Source organism: Pseudophryne corroboree, chromosome 6 (assembly GCF_028390025.1).
Source record: "Pseudophryne corroboree isolate aPseCor3 chromosome 6, aPseCor3.hap2, whole genome shotgun sequence".
NCBI lineage: Eukaryota > Metazoa > Chordata > Amphibia > Anura > Myobatrachidae > Pseudophryne > Pseudophryne corroboree.
In genome coordinates this window covers 195,137,652-195,162,257 of record NC_086449.1, presented here as the reverse complement: position 1 = coordinate 195,162,257, position 24,606 = coordinate 195,137,652, and the positions used below count along the sequence as shown (strand labels likewise).

The following is a 24,606-nucleotide window of genomic DNA, read 5'->3' as shown; positions in this document are numbered from 1 at the left end:
GTCCATTTTAGTGGAGATGCAAATGACCCTGGATCACCCGTACACTTGGCTGCAGAGCAGTCAAACTACTTAGAACCACAAGATCCATCTGTGAAGTGGACTTGGGTACATCTCTGAAGCATCCTCCATGTGAAGTCCTTATTTACCTATTTGATGTACTGTAGTGTGTATTACTGAGCTGCAGAGGACATGTCCATTCAATGGTCCTAATATTCCAGCCTTGTGAATTCAGTCTTTGCTTTGCAACAGTTTCTGGGTTCCCATGCAGACAGAGCCCACTGGTGACCATAGTCTGAGCATGCAATACAGAGAACGCGCGTGAACTTAGGCCATGTTGGAAATTGGTTGTGGAGATTTTCTAGCTTGTTTGCTGGAAATCAGACTTCTATTTAGCTGTTGTCATGTTGCTCTGTATGGAGCTTATATTGAAGTTGAGGGTTAAGGACTTCTTCTTTTTATGGAAAGGGAACAATGTGGGTAACTTGTTAAAACAAAGTTTCTTGTGCTTCAGTAGCAGAGGGAGGAAGGAAGGAAACCTGCAGGAATAAACAGCTTCAAGAATGTTAATGTGGGTAATTAAGTATGGTAACTATGAAGCATTTAAAGGCTTCGTGTAACTTTATCCTTCCAGCACCATGTTCCAGCCTGCTTTGTGGTCAGGGCAGTTGAAATTTTACATGCTAGAGACAAAAGGAGGGGGGTAAGTGTAACAGGAGGAGGGTATGTAGCCCCTGCAGGCAGTGCTGCGATCTCGGCAGGGCTGCAGCGGTGACTTGGTGACCGTATTGTAAGCCTCCACTCACCTGGATTATAGACTCTCCCAGTGCCCCTCGCACATCTGGAGATTATAATAAAAGAACACTTTTATTTCTCTTGATGTTGTGGTTGGATATTGCCATTCTGACATGTATATGTGGAGGGGGTTTCCCCTTTTTGTTGTATTGAATGTGATCATGCACTGTACATGTCACATCAATGCGTTAAATATGTTCAAGTCCCAAATATGGCTAAGGGCTGGAATAAACAGTGTACATATCAATGCACAGAAAGTTGTATTGGTGAGTTTAACGGTTACAGATTACATATATGATAATTTCATTTATATAGCGCTTTCTACAGCAGGAATCTTTACAAGCATAAAAAACATAGCACAGAGGTTTAGTATTACAGCATGAAAAACATAATGAGCTCAATGAGCATAATGCAAGGTTGTTTCAGTCATTTTGATAAATTCCACAGGTTACATAATCCACCCGCGAAAGGTAGCGGGCAAGGCAGCCATTTTGGGCGCACTATAGAGGTTACCCTGGCTGGAGAGGCAAAGAGCTGCAGTGCTGCACACTTTTTCTGTGTGTTTTTGAAGTATGGGGGCATTCCGAGTTGATCGCTCGCTGCCGATTTTCGCAGTGCAGCGATTAAGTAAAAAAAGGCAAAAATGTGCATGGTACGCAGCGCGCATGCGCTAAGTACTTTCACACAAAACTATGTAGATTTACACAAGCTCGAGCAACGTGTTTTTTCATCGCTCGAGTGATCGTAGTGTGATTGACAGGAAGTGGGTGTTTCTGGGCGGAAACTTGCTGTTTTCAGGGAGTGTGCTAAAAAACGCAGGCGTGCCAGGTAAAAACGCAGGAGTGGCTGGAGAAACGGGGGAGTGGCTGGCTGAACGCAGGGCGCGTTTGTGACGTCAAACCAGGAACTAAACAGACTGCATTCATCGCAAGATAGGAGTAGGTCTGGAGCTACTCAGAAACGGCATGACATTTTTTAGTAGCAATTCTGCTAATCTTTCGTTCGCAATTCTGCTAAGCTAAGATACACTCCCAGAGGGCGGCGGCCTAGTGTGTGCAATGCTGCTAAAAGCTGCTAGCGAGCGAAAATGCAGTTTCTGGAGGTTTGGTCGCGTACCGCATATGCACTAAGCTCCGAAATATGATAGATTCTGTTGCTTGGATGCAGTGGGCAACGCTATATTCAAATAGCTTTGTCCTATAGAAACCTATGGGCTTGAATCGCACAGCCCCTTCTGAGAGGCATCCAACTGGATACCTCCCTGCACCCCTTGCGGTGTGGGCGTCACTTGACGCATGCGCAGATCGGACTTCAGGTCCTAAACCCGGAAGCCCTATCATCGCAAAGGACCGCTCTTACCGCAAGAGCTGTCCTTTGTTATTTTCTTCATACATATAGTGTTAGTAAATGCCGATATGCATGCAGAGAGTGGCGGGATACATCACAAGCAAAATGCGATGCTTGCTGCATCCCGCCCAGTGGTGCTATATGCTGTGAGATATCTCCGTGATGGCCACATGATATTTGGATTCTTCCCCTGGGGAGGAGATATTTTCCCATTCCAACCCTGGAAGGAACAGGATAAATGTCTGTCGCTTGGACAGGGGCAGCACGTACACTGCCCAATGTGGCCAACTGCAACTGTCAAATTATCTGATCTGTTGGAGATGACTGACGATTCGGCATGTCTGACAGATCCCTAATATCTGGGTGGTTGTGGTTACACACTATGCTACTATCAGCCTGATCTACCAATAACCGCCAAATCAGGACGATTAGCTGCATAATATGTGCTCGCAATAGAGATTGCACCAAGGCATTGTCTACTCTATAATTTGCATGTGTGTGTGTGTGTGTGTGTGTATATGTATAGAATTTAGTGTGCAATCCTCAAACAATGTTGTGATCCTCTGTAGTGATATATACGTTCTGGTTGGGTTTCTAGATCTCTCGGATTCATACACTGAAATGGATGCCTCAAGCTCACTGTGTATCACTGCTGGTGATGTCTCAGGTATGTTTACATTCTCTTCAGTATTTGCTGTACATGTGTTCTGTTTATTCCTTTATGTATAGTGGCTTTATTCTACGTATGAATGAGCATCCTGTCCTGCTTTTGTCACTGTATGTGGTCATTCTAATGTTACAGCAGGGTAAAGACACCACCCTTTCCCATTCTATGGGAAATGAGAGAAGGACTACTTGGTTTTGGTTTATCTTTGATGCCTCTTTGCAGAGTACTGTATCACAAGCATCTCTACCTTGTACATTTTATTCCCATCTTAACTAAAGTTCTTGCTGTATGTCCATAATTATGTATAAGTAAGTTTAGGCAACCGTATCTTTAGGGGGATGTGTACTCATATGTCTAGTAGTTTTCCCAGCATTATTACCCAGTTCATCATGCCGTCCTAGCAAAAGTATGGCAGGGCATGTTGGAATGTGTAGTTCCACAGCTGTGCGATGGATGTATGTTAAATACCGCTGGTGAATAAGATGCACAGCACAAGAACGGGTTGTGGTATAGCTACACAGGAAGGTGCATATCCTCATTCTCGTTCTTCCCTAACACCCCCCCTTCACCCCCAATAACACTGCTTAAGCTACGCATGCTGCTGCCACTGGTAAGTTCTGATTGAAGGGGCATCACTTAGAAGGAAATCATTCACCAGTTATCTCTGGAAAATCTGGGGTAGATGGGAAGGGTATGTGTAGGATTCACAAGAGTAGGTGTAAAAACCACAAAAAAAGTTTGTCATTGTATATAACCTTGTTGATCTCACTGCAAGTGGTTGTCCTCCGCTGTCGGCCAACAAGTTGGCATCATCATTCTTACCATTGCATGGACTGTATAGTGCATTGTGTTTCCCCTTTGTCTCTGCACCTTGCTGCACTTTTATTCTATTTTAAGCATTTGTTTCCTTCAATTACAGTTCGGTTTAGTGGATAAAAAAAACAAACGCTTTAAAAGCTTGTGTCCTCCTAATCTATCCTCAAATCATATTTTACGCAGCGTGCCAAACTGTGCTATTTGGCACGCCGGCGAAAATGTGACAACTGTGCCATGCATCCTCCACACAGTTTTGTACTGAATGCACCACAACTATGACAATAGTACAGTGCACGAGTTCCCTAAACACCACTGCTATTGACTTTGTAATGAGCAACTGCGTACATCGCAGAATGCGAACCTAAGAAATAGGCAAAAGGCTGAGTGCCAGTACAAGTGAGGTGAGACATGAGTTTCACCAGGCAGCATTGGGCTCACTCAGGTGCGGTTGTTCTTTCTGCTGCCGTTGCTATCTTTTTCCATACATAATTGCGATTATATGGGCAGAAGCTAACCTAAGCATAGGGACGCCCACTGCTGTTGCATCATTTCCGTCTAACAACGCTGATACATCGGTACCATCGTCACAAATCGAAACATGTCATAGAGTCTGAGTTCCTCTGAGGAAACGCAGGCTGAACTGATCTCCCTGGACACCGATTGCGCTCCAGTAGCAAGTAAGATCGCAACTGCTAATTTCTGCACGCCCAGAAAACGCTGTCTGAATGGCCATGACACACCTACATTTGGCCGAGCACTCCGTTACCACCCCAAACGCTGTCTTCCTATCACTCACTCTGCAACTAATTCCTTGTTGCAACCGCTATAGCAATTCAGTCGCTGCGCATGTGCATTGCAGCTCTTATACATGCGCGGTAAGAAAACCTCGGCCAGTGTGCATACAATAGCCACTTTGCGGCCGCACCTGATTGAGCCTCTGTGCGACTTTATACCAAATAAGTGGGGGCGTGATATAAACACGGAAATAAATTTTTGACATCCGCTACCCATGGTGAGGGGGCATCTAAGTTGCGCCATGCATCTCGTGCCATATGACTTAAAAATGATGCTCAAATAAGGCCTCCTCTATTTGCTTACTTGCTGCATTTCTATTTTCTGCAACTGAGAAAGTGTAGTTAGCAAGGGCCCTGTGAAAGGCTTCATGCTGTGTCCTTGAAAAGGCTTGCTTGCTGGCTGGCTGGAGAAAAAGGCTTTCCCAATTAATAAAATGTTCTCATGGGGCATCTTTGAGTTTGATAAACTCGTGTATCTTTTACTGATGTAAATGTTGCACTGTAAGTTTGAACTGATTGTGTAGTCCACCAAGCAGACTTTAGCAGGAACACAAAACAGACCCAAACTTGTTTGTATTTTGGATTGTTCCTAATGATGAGTAGATTATTGATGCAATTATTAAATAGAGAATTGACAACGCCTCCCTCCCCCGTTCTCTACCACAGGAAGTCATGGCGTTTAATAGAACTTTTTATGCAGTCAGACAGAAATGCCTGCGCCTATCCCTATTCTTTATGGGGGACAGGTCCAGACAGTCTGAAGTCATTAGAGGAGTGGGAGGAAGAATTAATGTTTAAGTAGAGACAGGGCAGGATCAGGTTGGTGGCAATTAATAAGCAGACGCCGTACCTCCCTGTACTTCCACAAGTGGTGCTCATTCTGTCTGCCAGAGTGGAAAGTACCCTACCATCCACTTTATGTACGAGTAAGGTGCTTAACACCTTCAGTGCTATGAAAATGTAATGGTCATCACTACACTGTACTACTTGGAATAGTATTGAGATCCTGTGAAGTCAAGTCACTGGCCAGTGCAGGAAGCCTCCTCTCTGGGCCTGATTCAGAGATGGATGCATTAGCACAGCTGCTGTGTCTGTGTGCAACGGCTGTACTAAAATGTCTTGTATAAAAAGATGCCTCCTGCCGGATACTGTGATCCACTGCTGTGTCTGAAGGGACAGCATCCGATCGCACTGGCTTCGGCACACCTAGAAATTGCAGCCTGACCACCCCAAGTTTTCTGTATTGTTGGCTGTTGCCGACACTTTCTCTCCCCCAAGTGGCCGCAGTCACTCAGGCTTGCAGCTTTGGGGGGCACTGTGGACAAAACAGTACATGCGCAGTACAGATCCTGCGCATACACAAATCTGAAAACCAGGATTGGAAAAAGTGTTGTGTTTTTTTATTTTATTTTTATTTTTGTTTTTTTTAATTATGTTAATGAAGAGCATAATTGACTCCTGCTTACCATATTAATACTGTGAAACATTGATCTGTATTAGAAACCTTGCTCAACCATGTTTTGCTGCTTTCCAACAGTAACAATCCAAAGATTATTGGCTTTTAATATGATTTCTGCTGCGGGGTACACTGGGCTCCACAAGGATTAACATCGGGCTGTAGAGTAGGATCTTGATCCGAGGCACCAACAGGCTCAAAGCTTTGACTGTTCCCAAGATGCACAGCGCCGCCTCCTCTATAACCCTGCCTCCATGCACAGGAACTCAGTTTGTAAGTTGGTGCCATGCAGTAAGCAGGCAATCAACAGGAGGGCTGCCATTGCAGCCCATATTATAGCTTATTTCAGAAGAAAATAAGAACTTTTGAAGACTTCAAGGGCTGCAGCTTTTATGTATGTCAAATAGACATCGTTTGCTGCAGCTCCATCACTCCCCCAGCGGCGCTGTATACTCCCGAGCCCTGGTTGCCGGGTAACTACAGCGGAGGCTCCGGTGTCCTTCTGTTAGTCACACACACTCGCCGCTGACCTCTGGGATTGCGTGGCCGTAGGTACAAGGGGAGGTAAGGGGTCTCTTTGGCCCGCTGTTACCGCGATCCGGCGCGCCGTAGGAGGCGGGCCGCGTGCGCTGGCATGGACACTGTAAAGGGCAGCCGCTCCACTAGTCACAGGGCACAGGTGGGGGTTTTTGCGCTTATAAAATCCCATTTTAACAAGCCCGCAACGCCCGGTGGGGAAGCCAGCAGGGGGATAAGGCCTAACCTGTAGCCCCTCCCCCAGCCCCTGGGCGCCATTTGGGTAAATGTTCCCGCCCTGGAGCTGCATATCTCTCCCTCACTCCGTCAGCGGCCATCACAACGGAGCTGTGCTGTTCCTGGGACTGCTAGGGCAAATCCTCCTCTGTAAAGCCGCCTGCGCGCCAGCGCTGTGCATTTTACAGGACACTTAAGTATTCTACCTGTCAAGGGACAGTGTTAGTTAAGAAAGAGTGCATACATTCAGGGTTGCGTGGTACAAACACCCTGTGATATACATCCAGTACCTACTGTGTTTTGTTATATCTATTGTTTACATATATAGCTATACTGAGTATTACTTTGTATTGCTAGTCCAGTGCAGTTTTATGGTGTATAATTTCTGCATGGTTGCTTGTGACTATATATATATGTGTGTGTGTGCATGTGGCTGCCATATCGGGTATTTCAATCCGTGTGCTACTCCTATATTCTGTAACCTGAGAGGGCGAAGTGTGTCAGGTTTATGAACTGATACAGGTATTTCACAAGATATACTTGCTGTGTATTTTTCTTTGTGATTTATAGTATATATGTATGTATGTGTGTGTGTGTGTGTATCTATCTATCTATCTATCTATCTATCTATCTATCTCTATCTATCTAATCTCTGACAGGAAAGTCACACTGCACTGGGAGTTCTTGATAGGTATATCTCTGCTAAGATTGTACCAGGTTGCCCTATATTGTGCTTATTTATTATGTCCACTACACGAGGCAACGGAGCTGGGGCTTCTCCCACATTGCGTGGTGTTGATGTTGCAGACATTTTGGAGGAAAATATGGCAGCAGAGAGTTCAGGTTCAGGGGGTTCCTTAACCCCCAGTGTGTCTGTAGCACCGGGGTTAACAAATGACCCACCTGGGGCTACCTTTTCCACGCTGTTAAATACGTAACTAAACAGACACCCCTGTGGGACCACCTGTGCCAATGCAGCAGTTTATGGTCCCTGCAGTTAATTCGCCATGGGCGGATCAAATCTCAACTCAGTTACAGCACTTGAACCGGTCACTGACTAAATCTAAATCTCACTCTCGCCCACCTAAGACTAAGACGTCTTCTAAACGGGCCGCTACTTCCTCACAATCTACTGCTCTTCCGGACACATCCTCTGAGGAGGATTGTGCATATACTGACCCCACAGACACGGACTCCGATGCTTCTGATGGGGAAGGGAAGTCAATGGTGGATGTCCCTGATTTGATTGAGGCCATCGGGCTCATTCTTCAGGTCTCTGATGAACCTGAGCCTTGCGGCTGTCTCTCTAAAAATCCGGACAGATTTAAACGTAAGAAGGTGGTTAAACAAGTTTTACCTCATTCTCAACACCTGGCTGACATACATCAGGAATCCTGGGAAAATCCCGGAACGAAATTCACACCGTATAAGAGACTGTTGGCTCGCTATCCTCTCCCTACGGAGCTATGTAAAAATTGGGAAACTCCTCCACCTGTAGATTCTCATGTGGCACGCATGGTAGTTTCCTCTGCTCTGCCAGTAACTACCGTCACCTCTCTGAAGGAACCGACGGATAGACATGTGGAGGGTTGTTTGAAAGTGATTTACACCCTAACGGGGGCTGTGCATAGGCCAACCATTGCAGCAACATGCGCTGTTGAGGCGTGGGCTCAGGAGCTAGAGGCGGAGCTGCCTTCCAACGCGTCTGAGCATGCTCGACAATGTCTCTCATATATTGCCACAGCTTCTCTGTACTTTAAGGAGGCGGCCTCCGATGCCGGGGTGCTGGCGGCCAAGGCTGCTACTACGTCCATCTTGGCCAGGCGTATCCTTTGGTTGAGATCCTGGTCGGTGGATATGGATTCCAAGAAAACCCTGGAGGTGCTTCCTTTCAAGGGAGACATTCTCTTTGGAGAAGACCTCAATAAGATTGTGGCTGATCTGGCTACTGCTAAAACAGCTTGCCTACCTAGTACGGCTCCTTCTACGCAGAAGGCTAAAATTACTTTCCCTTGGCCCTTTCGTCCTCCAGGTAAAGCAAAAGGTCAGGCGTACCCACAGCAAGCTCGTGCTTCCACAGCTGCCAAGCCCAGACCGAAGCGGGCCTGGGATGCCCGTCAGCCTGCTTCCAAAACTGACAAGCCTGCTGCATGACGGGGCGGGCCTCCCTCTGGGGGATCCCAGGGGGTGGGGGGCCGACTTCTAGGTTTTGACCAGGAATGGTTAATGACCACTTCCGATGCCTGGGTAAGGGAAGTCATCACTCGAGGTTACACCGTACCCTTGAAGAATCGTCCCCCCTCATCAATTTTGCCTGACAGATGTTCCTCTGGACACGGCAAAGGCAAACACTCTGCATTCGGTGGTACATTCCCTCCTGACCACAGGAGTGGTAGTACAGGTGCCTCTGGCTCAGAGAGGCAATGGGTACTATTTACCTCTGTTTCTAGTCCCGAAACCGAACGGGTCCTCACGGCCCATTCTCAATCTGAAGTCCCTTGAACAAGTATGTGCGGGTCTACAAGTTTCGTATGGAAACTCTGCGCTCTATTGTTCTGGCCTTGGAGCCTGGGGACTATATGGTCTCCTTGGACATACAGGATGCCTACCTGCATATTCCTATTGCAGTGTCTCATCAGCAGTACCTGTGGTTTGCGGTGGGCAACCTGCATTACCAATTTCGGGCGTTACCCTTTGATTTGACAACGGCTCCCCTAGTTTTCACCACAGTAATGGCGGTCATGACGGCTACACTCCGCCGTCAAGGGGTCAGGATCCTACCGTACTTGGACGATTTGTTGATCTTGGCAAATTCCCCAGAACTTCTCCTGTGTCGTCTAGATCTGACTGTCCGGTTCATGAAAGCCCACGGGTGGCTAATCAACTGGAAGAAATCCTCCCTAGTTCCTGTTCGGAGCATGGTACACCTGGGAGCGTTATTGGACACTCACAACCAGCGGTTGTTCTTGTCTCAGGAGAAAGTCCTGAAGCTTCAGGACAGGATTCGATGCTTCCTATCTCGTCCGCAAGTGTCGATACATTTGGCAGTGCAAGTGCTAGGTCTCATGGTGTCGGCTTTCGACATGGTGGAGTATGCTCAATTCCATTCTCGCCCTCTACAGAAGTTAATTCTGACCAAGTGGGATAGCATGCCTCACCGGATCAGATCTCATATGATCTCCCTGTCTCCGGAGGTCCGCCTGTCACTGAGCTGGTGGCTCCAGGACCAACGATTGAGCAGGGGCTGTCCCTTCTGGATATCCAACTGGGTCCTCCTGACGACGGACTAGGTTGGGGCGCGGTGTTGGAACAACACACTCTTCTTGGTCGGTGGACCGAGGAGAAGTCTCTCGGGTCAGGTGCAGTGTGAACAGGTTAGCCGGGGTGATGCGACCCGGTACCTTCACAACATAGGGAGAGGCGGCGCGGAGATGATCTCATCTCACAGCGCCGCCTCCGCACCCACCCGCGATGCTGCCGCATTTCCTTGCTGGCAGTCCAACTCGGCATATTGCCAGGTCGGGAAGCTAGTTCTCAGGGTCCAATGCCGGGTCGCTCCCAGGAAGGACCACTTTCCAAATCCCGGGTATGACCGAGCATTTGCGATCTGAGGGGGTAATTCCAAGTTGATCGCAGCAGGAAATTTTTTAGCAGTTGGGCATAACCATGTGCACTGCAGGGGGGGGGGGGGGGGGGGGGGGGGGGGGGGGGCAGATATAACATTTGCAGTGAGAGTTAGATTTGGGTGGGTTATTTTGTTTCTGTGCAGGGTAAATACTGGCTGCTTTATTTTTACACTGCATTTAAGATTGCAGATTGATCTCACCACACCCAAATCTATCTCTCTGCACATGTTATATCTGCCCCAAACCCCCCCCCCCCCCCCCTGCCGTGCACATGGTTTTGCCCAACTGCTAAAAAATTTCCTGCTGCGATCAACTTGGAATTACCCCCTGAAAGCGGTATAACTTGTTTTTCCAGCATATCCCACAGATTGAGGTCTAGGGAATTTTGAGGCCAAGTCAACACCTTTTATCTTTGTCATGTTTCTCAAAGTATTCCCGAACTACAGTTTATCCTGCTCAGGGCCACTGGCATCATGGAATACCATTGCCATTATGGGGTGTACCTGATCTGCAAAAATGTTTAGGTACTGTAAGTGATCCATGTCAAAGTAACATAGATATGAATGAAGATTTACCAGCAGAACATTGCCTAGAGCATCATACTGCCTCCAGCGGATTGCCTACATCCTATAGTGCATCCTAGTGCAATCTCTTCCCTAGGAAACAGTGCACACGCACCAGGCTGTCCATGTGTTGTAGAAGAAAACGTGATACATCAGATCAGACAACCTTCCTGTATGGCTGCATGGTCCATTTTTAAAGCTCACATGCCCATTGTACGCACTTTTGGTGGTGGTCAGAGGTCAACATGGAGCTGTGACATTGTGTGCAACTTCTGATACCTTTTTACCTCAAGCAGAGGTGCTGTTTGGTGCGACTGCAGCAATGATGTATGAGGACACATCTGTATGTCCATTAATGAGCTCATGATCTGCTGACGGTTCACTGTTTGTCCTTCCTTTGACCACTTTTGGTAGGTTATAACCACGGCATACTGGGAACACCCCAGTGTGATCCGGTTGTCCAGCCATCACTATTTGGCCTTTTATCAAAGTCACTCACATTCTTATGCTTGCCCATTTTTCCTGCTTCCACCAAATCAACATCAAGAATGGAGTGTTCACTTTCTGCCTAATATATCCCACCCCGTGACAGAGTTGCAAGATAATCAGTGTTGTTCACTTAACCTGTAAGTGGTTTTCATATTTATGGCTGATGTTGTATAATGAGTCTTGTGGTTAAAAACCTGTTACATTGTTTCATAAAGGTTTATAAAGAGACAATGGTCTTTGACTTCCAACTTTTCAGAAATTATAATTTCATATTCCATGTTGTCTCCTATTATAGCTGTGGATACTGTTTCTGGTATTTCATATTGTCTCATGACCTTATAGCTATGGTCTTGAAAGACAGAGTTTGAAAAGGCATGTCATCTTCATTTTTGTTTTTTTGTTTTTTTTACCCTGGATATGTTGCTGCCGTGTGATTTATTTGCAACAGAATTTATTTAAATATTCACCAATTCCCATTTGGCCGCTTATACTTAAAGTAACCTATTCCAGTCTTACTGTTCTCTGAGCTGAAGTTTCTTATAATAGTTTCTTATAATAGAATAGCGGCTCCGCAGGAGACAGGGCACAAAAGTAAAGCTTTCCGATCAGGTGGTGTGCACTGGCTCCTCCCCCTATGACCCTCCTCCAAGCCAGTTAGGTACTGTGCCCGGACGAGCGTACACAATAAGGGAGGAATTTTGAATCCCGGGTAAGACTCATACCAGCCACACCAATCACACCGTACAACTTGTGATCTAAACCCAGTTAACAGTATGATAACAGCGGAGCCTCTGAAAAGATGGCTCACAACAATAATAACCCGATTTTTGTAACTATGTACAAGTATTGCAGATAATCCGCACTTGGGATGGGCGCCCAGCATCCACTACGGACTACGAGAAATAGAATTATCGGTAAGTAAATTCTTATTTTCTCTATCGTCCTAGTGGATGCTGGGGTTCCTGAAAGGACCATGGGGATTATACCAAAGCTCCCAAACGGGCGGGAGAGTGCGGATGACTCTGCAGCACCGAATGAGAGAACTCCAGGTCCTCCTTAGCCAGGGTATCAAATTTGTAGGATTTTACAAACGTGTTTGCCCCTGACTAAATAACCGCTCGGCAAAGTTGTAAAGCCGAGACCCCTCGGGCAGCCGCCCAAGATGAGCCCACCTTCCTTGTGGAATGGGCATTTACATATTTTGGCTGTGGCAGGCCTGCCACAGAATGTGCAAGCTGAATTGTATTATACATCCAACTAGCAATAGTCTGCTTAAAAGCACGAGCACCCAGTTTGTTGGGTGCATACAGGATAACAGCAAGTCAGTTTTCCTGACTCCAGCCGTCCTGGAACCTATATTTTCAGGGCCCTGACAACATCTAGCAACTTGGAGTCCTCCAAGTCCCTAGTAGGTGCAAGGCACCACAATAAGCTGGTTCAGGTGAAACACTGACACCACCTTAGGGAGAGAACTGGGGACGAGTCCGCAGCTCTGCCCTGTCCGAATGGACAAACAAATATGGGCTTTTTTGAGAAAAAAAAAAGTTTCTGTAGTTGGTTCTACTAATTAGGGTACTTTTTTTTTTTTTTCTTTACTGGCTTTAAAATTTGGAATAGGCTTTCCGTACAGGTGTTAATGCTATTTGTGGCATAGTGATCCTCAAATTCATCCTAAATGTGGATGTTGAGGCTCTGTGCGGTCTTTCATGCCAAATCCTGTAAACCATTTTTTTTTTTTTTTTTTAAAGGACATTTCTGTGTTAGTGAAGGCATTGTCATGCTGAAACAGGATAAAGCCTTCTCCAAACTGTTTCCAGTAAGGCACCAATTCAGTTGAGGACGATGTGCCACAGAACATCACCTCAATGATTGGTGTATATATCTGCCATAAAAGATACCCTCAGCATCGCTACTTTTCCTATGTACCACTATGGGGTGTTTAAAATATTATGTTGCTGCTCATAATGTTCTGTTCTGGGATGGCACATCGCGGCCATTGTGTTTAATGGACTCTCTCAAAGATAGAAGCACATTTCTCTAGAAATGTGTTATAAGTTGGAACTAAGGTGCCTAGACCATTATTCCTCCATCAGTTGACCGTATGAATCCTGGGGGTCATATTCATACGTCAGACTGCTAGATGGTGAATCTTGTTTTGTTTTGTCGTTCCACAGAATGTTTCCACTGCTCCAGAGTCCAATAGCGCTGTGATTTATGCCACTCCAGCTGACATTTGACATTGTGCTTGGTGATCTGAGGTTTTTGTGAGCTTCTCTGTCATGGACACCAAATCCATGATGAATGTTGCTTCCAGGAGCAGTAGGTTATTTTTTTTCTTTCTATTTTCACTTGGTGGTCCTGTTCTGTGATCTACCACTTTGTGGTTGACCTTTTGTTTCTCCTAGATATATTTTTCAACTAATAAAAATGGCATTTCTAGTTGTCCGTGGCCGATCTAGCAACCCAGACATTTGATAAATGGACTTGTTGAAAAGGACTTCCTCCTTTTGATAGAGCCATGACAGTTACACTGAGCTCTTCATTATGTCCAATTCTATTTCAGATGTTTGACTGTGTAGTTTGCGTGGCTGCACGTTTGATTTTATCCACCTGTTACCAATAGGTGGTGCTGAAATCCCCAATCACTCCGATCAGAAGGGGCGTCCACATACTATTGGCCATGTAGTCTGTGTGTCTGGCTGATGAGATGTTTGTATTAACAATCCATCATGTAGCAGCAAATCAATGCATAAAAGCACGCAGACCTGGACAAGATGTTTGGTTTTACAGGCCAAACTCCAGGCTGAGGAATAAAGGTTTAAGGGACATTGATTGTGGACTGATTTTGTTAGGTGGTCTCCGTATCTCAAACAGCTGATCTCCTGGAGTTTTCACAAAATAAAATCTCAGAGAATAAAGAAAAAAATCTAGTGAGTGGTAGTTCTGTGGGCAAAAAAATAAAATAATATAATTGACTATTTTCCTTTGACCATTCTAATTAACATTCTGATACAAGCTAATTGGAAAGCGATTTTAACCAAAGTAACAACACATTACAACAGCAGTATGCAAAAGAGCATCCCTTATTACACATGTCTAACCTTGAACTGGTGGACAACAGCAGCAGAAGACCATAACCTGGGGGGGTAGACTTGCGGTCTAAAACAGACGATTGGTGGTGGTGTCCATAGCAGCCAATCTGATTCTGTCTATTTTATGAATGCAACAGAATGCTAGTTCAAATCTGATTTGTTGCTATGGGCAACATGACGACGTGTATTTTAGATAATTTTCCCTTGGAGAGAAAAATTAAACCTCCACCAGTTCTGACCAATCTGATTTCTGCTTTGTCATGATACAGTGTAATAATACCCCTTTTCCACTAGAAGTATCTGGTCTGACCCGGGATTTGGAACACTGTTCCAAGCCAGGTCAGACCCGAGACGGACCTCTTTTCCACTACGGCGCCGACCTGGGAATAATCCTGTATAGACGCCGTTTACACTGCACCCGTGTACAGTGTCTACTGCAGATGTCGTCATCTCCAAGCGCCAGGAAAACCGGCAGATCGGGAACCCCGGGGCATGGCCTCTGTCCCGTTAGGCCACGCCCCCAATTCCATGCTGCCCACCGTCTCTCTGGAGGCAAGCCCAGCATTCTGTAAACTGCTGGGCTGCCCCCAGCCTCCGGCACACGCTTTCTCGGCCAGCGCTGCTGTCTGCATAGCAGGAGAGACAGCAGTGCTGATAGCATGCGCTATCCCCTCCCGACCGCCCGTGAGACCCTGCGGTCAGGGAGGTATGGGATCTTCACATGCTGTAAACTGGTCCCATGTCGGCTGACACAGGTAACCCGTTTACACTACACCTTACCCGGGTCATTCCCGTGTCCTACCCAGGTAGCTACCTGGGTAGGATTCCCGGATCACTTGACCCGGGTTTTTTCAGAGGGAGCCGTTTCCACTAGCAAAAAAACACGGGTAAATGCGCGCCCCCGTGCAAAAACCCGTGTTTTTTGAGCTAGTGGAAAAGGGGTATCAGTCAGAATCTGCTGTAAACATCCATGGATAATTTTGCCTTGTCAGTGCTACAGGCTGGCGCAATGGTGTGGCACCCATTAGGTCTGTTAATATTTACTGAGCATTGTTGCTGGGGTGGTCTTCAGTATGCCGACTGACGGGATCCCGGCGCACAGTATACCGGCGCCGGAATCCCGACAGCCGGCATAACGACACTTATTCTCCCTTGTGGGGGTCCACGACCCCCCTGGAGGGAGAATAAAATAGCGTGGCGCGCCACCGTGCCCGTAGCATGACGAGCCCGCAAGGGGCTCATTTGCGCTTGCCACGCGGTCGGGCTCCCGGCCCCGGTATGCTGGTCGCCGGGAGCCCGACCGCCGGCATACCATACTGAACCCTTGTTGCTGGCATCCCTTTATGGCGACAATCTATCCATATTTTATCTGATGACAATCCCAGCAGGACAAAGCTTCATGTCACAAATACATCACCTGAAAATGGTTCCATGGACAGAAGTTCAATGAAAGAGTACCCTTGGGATGTGGTGGGATGGGAGCTGTGTAGCCGACAAATCTGCAGTAACTGTGCAACGTTAATCTGCCAATATGAATGGTAATCTCTAAAGAATGGTTTCAGCATCTTGTGTAGTCCATAAATAATTTAGGCAAAAGGGGGAACCTATCCAGTTCTAGACCTAATAAAGTGGTGACTGAGTTTTTTTAAAGTCTCCATGGGTCCTGCATTTTTGTGCTGGGATTTCTCACAGAATCTGATGTCTAGCCTCCTCCTCCTCCCTTTTTTTTTTCTTTCTGCTTACACAGTGGAGTGTTGGTGCTGTGTATGTACAGACTGCGTTTTACACTATGCGTTGTGCAGACTAAAGGGCCCCATACACTAGAACGATAATGCCCGATTTCATCCGATTTTGGCCATGTGGGACGATATATCGGATTAAATCGGGCATTTCGGATGTGTTTTACATCCGATCTGATCTGATGCGTGGTCCCGTGAGGATCGGATCGGATCCCCTAGATTGACTGTGCTGCACTAGCGACATGTCTGACCCCGCAGGCATGGCTGGGATTGCACAAGGTACATCATAAGCAAAAGGACCGCATACGATGTATCTTATGCGATCCTGCCGCCCGGAAGGCTGCTGGGGTGATCGCCTGCGACATAAGGGTCCGACATGTCGCATTAGTGTATGGGGCCCTTAAGGCGCATACACTGCCTACAATGAGTCTCGGGAATGCTCTAGTACTTTTGGCCTAGTGACACTGTCCTCCTCCCATATCACAGGAAGACAGGTGCACTATAGGAGCAATAGCTTCTTTTCATTCATTCCTTGTTTTTTTTTAATTTTAGACCAAAGTACACTGGATTGCATTACCAATCTGAGTTGCCAGCAACAGCACGGAGCCTGTCGGTTGAGCTGGCGCTGCTTTTCTGGCTATTTAGACTCCAGGTGCAGCCATGGGTATATAGCTTACATCCCATGTTGTACAATGTTTTATACAGAAAGCTGGGCACATGATTTTCATTTTTTATTTCTCTTACGTCCTAGAGGATGCTGGGGACTCCAAAAGGACCATGGGGTATAGACGGGATCCGCAGGAGCTTGGGAACACTGAAAAGACTTTAACTGGGTGTGAACTGGCTCCTCCCTCTATGCCCCTCCTCCAGACCTCAGTTAGACTTTGTGCCCAGGACTTACTGGACACTCACTAGGTAAGCTCTCCTGAGTTTCTCTAGAAAATACTTTTTGTTACGTTTTTTATTTTCAGGGAGACCTGCTGGCTACAGGCTCCCTGCAGCGAGGGACTGAGGGGAGAGAAGTCGGACCTACTTCTACTTAGTTTAAGGGCTCTGCTTCTTAGTCTACTGGACACCATTAGCTCCAGAGGGTTCGATAACTTGGTGCGCCTAGCTGCTTGTTCCCGGAGCCGCGCCGTCACCCCCCTCACAGAAGCCAGAAGAAAGAAGCCGGGTGAGTATGCAGTAGGCAGAAGACTTCAGTGACGAGGTACAGCGCAGCGGTAGCGCTGCGCTCCATGCTCCCACACACTTCACCAACGGCACGTGCAGGGCGCTGGGTGGGGGCGCCCTGGGCAGCAGTTACTGAGGTCTGGGAAGCCGGCAGAAGGCCACCGTTTTTCAACCCCCGCCGGGATTTTCAATTTTCAAATTTAGCGGGCTGAAGCGCGCCGGGAAGGGGCGGGGCTTAGCCGCACCGCTCACCAGCGTCATTTTACCTCATACACGCGGCTGCATGAGTTTTGTGGTGCATTTTTATTGTCCTTGAAGCAGCGCTTTACACACATGTTCTTTGGTGGGATATATGGGCGCTGGGGTGTGAGCTGGCATATTCCCTCAGTCTTTCTCTATCCAGGCTTCCTTGTGGGCCTGTCCCCTAGCTGAGGCATTGTGTGTGTGTGTGTGTGTGTCGATAGTGTCGGCATGTCTGAGGCTGAATGTTATTCCCCGGAGGAGGTTACCGGGGGAGCAGATGCGGGTCTGGAATTGGCTCTGTCGGCACAGCCGACACCTGATTTACTCACAATGTTAAGTACACTTAATACAAATGTGGCTTCTTTGTCAAAGAGGTTAGATAAATCAGAGTCGCAGACACAGGTGTGGAGGAAATCCATGGAGGATGCTTTGTCTCAGGTGCAGATCCCATCGGGGTCGCAAAAGCGGCCGTTTACCCAAGTGGTAGATACTGATACCGACACTGATTCTGATTCCGAGGTCGATTTCACTGAGGCTGCTTTACATCCACGATTAGTTAAGAGTATTCAGTACATGATTGTGGCTATAAAAGATGTTTTACGCATTTCTGATGAACCTGCGGTGCAGGAAACAAGGATTTGTTTATTCAAAGGGAAAAAACCTGAGGTGAAGTTTCCCCCCTCTCATGAAATGAATACTCTTTGTGAAAAGGCTTGGGAGTCGCCGGACAAGAGGTGGCAGATTCCCAAGAGAATTTACATGGCGTATCCTTTCCCCTCTGATGACAGGGAAAAATGTGAGGCGTCTCCAAATGTTGACAAAGCTCTATCTCGTTTGTCCAAGAAGGTGGCGCTTCAGTCTCCTGACACGGCAGCTCTCAAGGATCCGGCGGATCGCAAGCTGGAGACGTCTCTGAAGTCCATTTTCGCTAATACGGGTGCATTGCTCAGACCTGCTGTGGCGTCGGTATGGGTGAGTAGTGCTATTGCTAAATGGGCTGAGAATTTAGCTGCTGATATGGATACCCTTGATAAAGATAATGTTCTTTTGACTCTTGGTTATATCAAGGACGCTGCAGATTACCTGAAGGATGCGGCGAGGGATGTTGGTCTCTTGGGATCAAGAGCCAATGCCATGGCGATCTCGGCCAGGAGGGCGCTGTGGATCCATCAATGGAATGCTGATGCCGACTCCAAGAGAGCTATGAAAGCTCTCCCCTTCAAAGGTAATGTCTTGTTTGGGGACGGCTTGGCTGACCTGGTCTCTACCGCGACTGCGGGTAAGTCGTCTTTTCTTCCCTATGTTCCCACACAACAGAAAAAGGCACCACATCAGCAGATGCAGTCCTTTCGTCCAAATAAATACAGGCGTGGAAAATGTTCATCCTTCCTCGCTTCAAAGGGTAGAGGAAGAGGAAGGAAGTCGCCTGCAGTGTCAGGCGCCCAGGTCCAAAAGTCCTCCCCTGCCTCTACCAAGTCCACCGCATGACGCTGGGGCTTCCCTGTGGGGGGCCGTCTGCGGATCTTCAGTCAGGTCTGGATTCAATCAGGCCTTGATCCTTGGGTCCTAGAGATTGTATCTCAGGGATACAAGCTGGAGTTTCAGGAGGTGCCCCCTCACCGGTTTTTCATTTCGGCCTTACCAGTGTCTCTTCCGGACAGGGAGGTGGTGCTGGCAGCAATACAAAAGTTGTGTCAACAGAGGGTCATTGTTCCCGTTCCCCCGTCCCAACGGGGGGAGGGGTTCTACTCGAGCCTCTTTGTTGTACCGAAACCGGACGGTTCGGTCAGACCGATTCTGAACCTAAATTCCCTCAATCCATACTTGAAAGTTTTCAAGTTCAAGATGGAATCTCTTCGAGCTGTGATTTCCAGCCTAGAAGGGGGGGATTTTATGGCGTCAGTCGACATAAAGGATGCCTACTTACACGTCCCGATATATCCTCCGTATCAATCCTTCCTCAGGTTTGCGATACACGATTATCATTACCAATTTCAGACGTTGCCGTTTGGGCTTTTCTGCGGCCCCGAGGATTTTCACCAAGGTCATGGCAGAAATGATGCTTCTCCTTCGCAAGCAAGGGGTTACCATTATCCCGTACTTGGACGATCTCCTGATAAAGGCGACGTCCAAGGAACGGTTGCTGAGAAGTGTGAATTTGTCACTGTCGGTTCTGCGACAGCACGGTTGGGTGCTAAATTTGCCAAAATCTCAGTTGATTCCGACCACTCTGCTGCCTTTTCTGGGCATGATTCTGGACACGGAGTTACGGAGAGTGTTTCTTCCGGAAGAAATAGCTCTGGAACTGCAGACGATGGTCAGGGAGGCCGACAAGTGTGTCGATTCATCACTGTACTCGTGTTCTGGGGAAAATGGTTGCGGCGTACGAAGCCATTCCATTTGGCAGGTTTTCATGCCTGAGTATTTCAGTGGGACCTGCTGAGCAAATGGTCCGGGTCTCACCTGCACATGCACCGGAAGATAAGTCTATCTACCAAGGCCAGGATTTCTCTCCTGTGGTGGCTACAAAGTTCTCACCTCCTAGGAGGGCGCCGGTTCGGTATCCCGGACTGGGTACTACGGACAACAGATGCAAGTCTCCGAGGCTGGGGCGCTGTCACCCAAGGAAGAAATTTCCAGGGGAAATGGTCGCTCCAGGTAGCTTGTCTCCACATAAATATTTTCGAGTTAAGAGCCATTTACAACGGCCTGCTACAAGCAAGAAGCCTACTTCAGGGTCGTCCTGTCCTCGTACAGTCGGACAACATCACAGCGGTGGCGCATATCAACCGTCAAGGCGGAACAAGGAGCAGGGCGGCTATGGCGGAGGCCACAAGAATCCTTCGCTGGGTGGAACGACACGTGAGCGCCCTGTCAGCAGTCTTCCTTCCGGGAGTGGACAACTGGGAAGCAGATTTCCTCAGCAGACACGATCTCCATCCGGGAGAGTGGGCTCTTCACCAAGAGGTATTTGCAGAAGTGACGACGCATTGGGGAATTCCGCTGATCGATATGATGGCGTCTCGCCTCAACAAGAAGCTTCTGAGGTATTGTTCCAGGTCAAGGGACCCCCAAGCCAGTGCAGTGGACGCCCTGGTGACTCTGTGGGTGTTCCAGTCGGTGTATGTGTTCCCTCCACTTCCTCTCATTCCAAAGGTACTGGGAATCATTCGACGAGCAAGGGTTCAGGCGATTCTCATCGTTCCAGATTGGCCAAGAAGGGTCTGGTATCCGGATCTTCAGGAATTACTTGTGGAAGATCCTTGGCCGCTTCCTCTAAAAAAGGACCTGTTATTGCAGGGACCATGCGTGTTTCCAGACTTACCGCGGCTGCGTTTGACGGCATGGAAGTTGAGCGCCAAATCTTAGCTCGAAAAGGTATTCCCGGGGAGGTCATTCCCACTCTCCTTAAGGCTAGGAAGGAGGTTACGGCGAAACATTATTACCGTATTTGGAGAAAGTATGTTTCGTGGTGTGAGACTAAAACGGCTCCTGCGGAAGAATTCCACTTAGGTCGGTTTCTCCATTTTTTGCAGGCAGGCGTCGATGCAGGCCTGAAATTAGGCTCCATTAAAGTGCAGATTTCTGCTTTATCTATTTTCTTTCAAAAAGAATTGGCTGTCCTCCCAGAGGTTCAGACTTTTGTGAAAAGAGTGATGCATATCCATCCTCCGTTTGTGCCCCCTGTGGCACCATGGGATCTTGAGGTGGTCTTGCAGTTTCTTATGTCTTCCTGGTTTGAACCTTTGCGTAAGGTTGAGTTAAAGTTCTTCACTTGGAAGGTAGTCATGCTGTTGGCTCTGGCGTCTGCCAGGCGAGTGTCAGAGTTGGCGGCCTTATCTCATAAGAGTCTGTACTTGATTTTCCATTTGTATAGAGCGGAATTAAGGACTCGTCAACAGTTTCTGCTGAAGGTGGTTTCTTCGTTTCACATTAACCAACCTATTGTAGTACCCGTGGCTACGGATGCTGTGGCAGTTCCAAAGTCTCTGGATGTTGTGAGAGCTTTAAAAATCTACGTCGCCAGAACGGCTGTTGCCAGGAAGACAGAGGCGCTTTGTCCTGTATGCTTCCAACAGGATTGGTCATCCTGCTTCGAAACCGACTATTGCACGCTGGATTTGTTGTATGATTCAGCAAGCTCATTCTTCGGCTGGCCTACCGGTGCCGAAGTCAGTAAAGGCCCACTCTACCAGGAAAGTGGGCTCATCTTGGGCGGCTGCCCGAGGGGTCTCGGCACTTCAGCTTTGCCGAGCAGTTACCTGGTCGGGTTCAAACACTTTTGCTAAGTTTTACAAGTTTGACACCCTAGCTGAGGAGGACCTCATGTTTGCTCAATCGGTGCTGCAGAATCGTCCGCACTCTCCCGCCCGGTCTGGAGCTTTGGTACAGACCCCATGGTCCTTTTGGAGTCCCCATCCCAGTGCGGACTGTTACTTGCAGTGTATTCTTGCGGGTTAAATTTGTTTATACACGGGGTGTGTATTTATTGGTTTCAGCTTGTTGCTGTTGTTAATTCATACTGTTATCTGGTTTACTGTTACTCCGGTTGTACGGTATGTTTCTGGTGTGGGCTGGTATGTTGTAGCCCATACTTTAAACAAAAATCCTTTCCTCGAAATGTCCGTCTCTCCTGGGCACAGTTCCTATAACTTAGGTCTGGAGGAGGGGCATAGAGGGAGGAGCCAGTTCACACCCAGTTAAAGTCTTTGCAGTGTGCCCAAGCTCCTGCGGATCCCGTCTATACCCCATGGTCCTTTTGGAGTCCCCAGCATCCTCTACGGACTAGGAGAAAAGGATTTACCGGTAGGTACTAAAATCCTATTTTTTTTTTTTTTTTATTTCCAATCTTGCGATCTGCGACCATCATGTCGTGGATACCCCTAATTCTTCATTTAATACAATAACCACTTATGTGTTTGGTGTATTTTAAAGTACAATAAAAGGTTCATAACCTTTTATACAGGAAGTTGTTGGTCATCAAGGTTTTCAACTGAATTGTTTTCATAATTAACATGAATTCCCTTGTGGTGGCTTATATTTAACCGGTACTACCCTGTGTGTGTTTATTCAAAGTACCCTTTAGTTAAGAATACATCCTCTGTTTTGTATTGCCTGTATTTTGATACTAAGGGGTCTATTTACTAAGCCTTGGATGGAGATAAATTGGACAGAGATAAAGTACCAGCCAATAGGCTCCTGTCATTTTTTTCAAACCCAGCCTATGACATAACTAGGAGCTGATTGGCTGGCTGGTACTTTACCTCCATCCAAGGCTTAGTTAAGGTTCTATTAACAGACTAATGTACCCCTTAAAACTGTCTGAGGTCCCATTGCGGTACATGTAAACGGGTGAGCACTAAAGTTTTAGTAAATTAGCTTACTGCTACTTTTCTTTTAATAATGTAATATGATTTGTTATTGTTAACAATAGATTCATGATAGGCTGTCTGGAGCCTACTACAAGGGATGTTTTGATTTATGTGTTGGGTATTTCTTCACATGGTGTAAATGCTTTTTAAGGACAGGCCCCCTAGTTCCCCCCTGTTATTGTCTTGAAATTTCTGTGCCCTGAGAAACAGGAAAGCCTGTTGTCCTGTCACCATTAACAATCCGAATAACCTTTCCTATAGCGTGAAGTCTCTGGGGGGAGCTGCTATAAATGTTATGTTAGTCAAACGTGATTGCACTGCAGCCATCCGTTAATTCGCTCTACCACACTTCCTAGTCTCTGTAGTTTGGAATCACTTTGAGAACAAGTAGCCCTGTGCCTGCAATGGGTCCGTTAGGTCTTGCACCAATAACTTGCTGCATTTACTTGCAGCCAGGGTCTGTCTACATAATGCTGGCCACACACACACACACACACACACACACACACACACACACACACACTGCAATATTGGCCTGATATTGCAGCATGCAGTCATAAAACTAAGAACTATCCCTGGGCTCTACAATAAGCCAACTGAAATCAGTCTGATCGTTATCAGGCATACTTGGAAGGTGACTGCTATAGCTTTGTGTGTGGTCCTCTTATAACCACATTAAAGAGCCCCGCTGATGCCAGAACTATTCTACTCGGTATAAACCTGGGACCACTGGTTTTTGTTCAAATTGGGTATAGCCAAAAGGATTCTGGTTTTGTCACTGAAGCAGAGTGGCAGTATTGTACCATGTGTGGCCAACTTAACCTATTAACTGCATAGTCTGATGATCTTTAGCTCAGCACAGCTAGTTATGCTATTGACTTTATGGAAAAAATAAACCCAAACTGCTGCTCCGTCAATAAAAAGTAATAAGAATTGAGATTCCCTGAGGAAGTGTTTATACACCCACTGTAGTCATCAAGTATTGAAAAAGTATGTGTTTCCATAGATGTGCTGTGTCTGTGTGTCCTCCGTGACACCTAGCTGGAGATGACTTAAGGTGGAACACTCCGCTGTAGCTCAGTCTCTCCCATCTCAGGGTGACGTAGGCACATGAAGTTGTATTATAGGTGAGGTAGGTAAATCTTATGCTATTTACAAATTCAGCATGTCTGCTGGGAGGCCACAGTCAGACTACTCCATTTTGGCTAGGAAGTTCCCTTGCCCACATTACCCCTGTTAGTGCTGGCAGCAGTTTTTTTTTTGTAATTGTGCCAGCATAAGGCAGGTCCTGGTGCACTCTGAGCTTTCATTCTCTCAATGTAGACCCATGCCTCGCCATAACTGCAGTCTTTAATCAAGAGTTTGCTTTCCTTACTTAATTTGCAGAACAGAAGCCACCTTTCCAAACTGCCTAGTATTTTGTTTGCTTCACAGACCCTTTAACACCTTCCCTCTGCCCCCCACTTATGGTTTCTCTCCTCTGCCCTAATCTCCCACCCAACATTCCAGGCCTTTGCTTCAGTCAAATTCCTCTACCGCTTTGCTTTCTCCTTTCTACATTGATGTACTCCTCCCCTCCTATACATTCCTCCGCTCCCCCCCCCCCCCCCCCCCCCCATCCCAGATCTCCCAGCTTTTCTAGAAGACGTGCCCTGCTCAGCACAAGCAGGATATGGGAGCAATG

At 47.2% G+C, this 24,606-nt stretch overlaps 1 protein-coding gene across 2 annotated transcripts in view; it reads left to right on the top strand.

Annotated features, from left to right (window-relative positions):
- SMAD6 (SMAD family member 6) overlaps positions 1 to 24,606 on the top strand; it is a 101,459-nt gene that overhangs the window by 58,263 nt on the left and 18,590 nt on the right. Inside the window, exon 3 of one of the 2 annotated variants that reach the window (XM_063925565.1) lies at positions 2,738 to 2,806. The exons of the other annotated variant lie outside the window; for it this stretch is intronic. Coding sequence (XP_063781635.1) covers positions 2,738 to 2,806 — 69 coding nt within the window. The remainder of the gene's footprint in view (positions 1 to 2,737; positions 2,807 to 24,606) is intronic. 2 annotated transcript variants of the gene reach the window in all.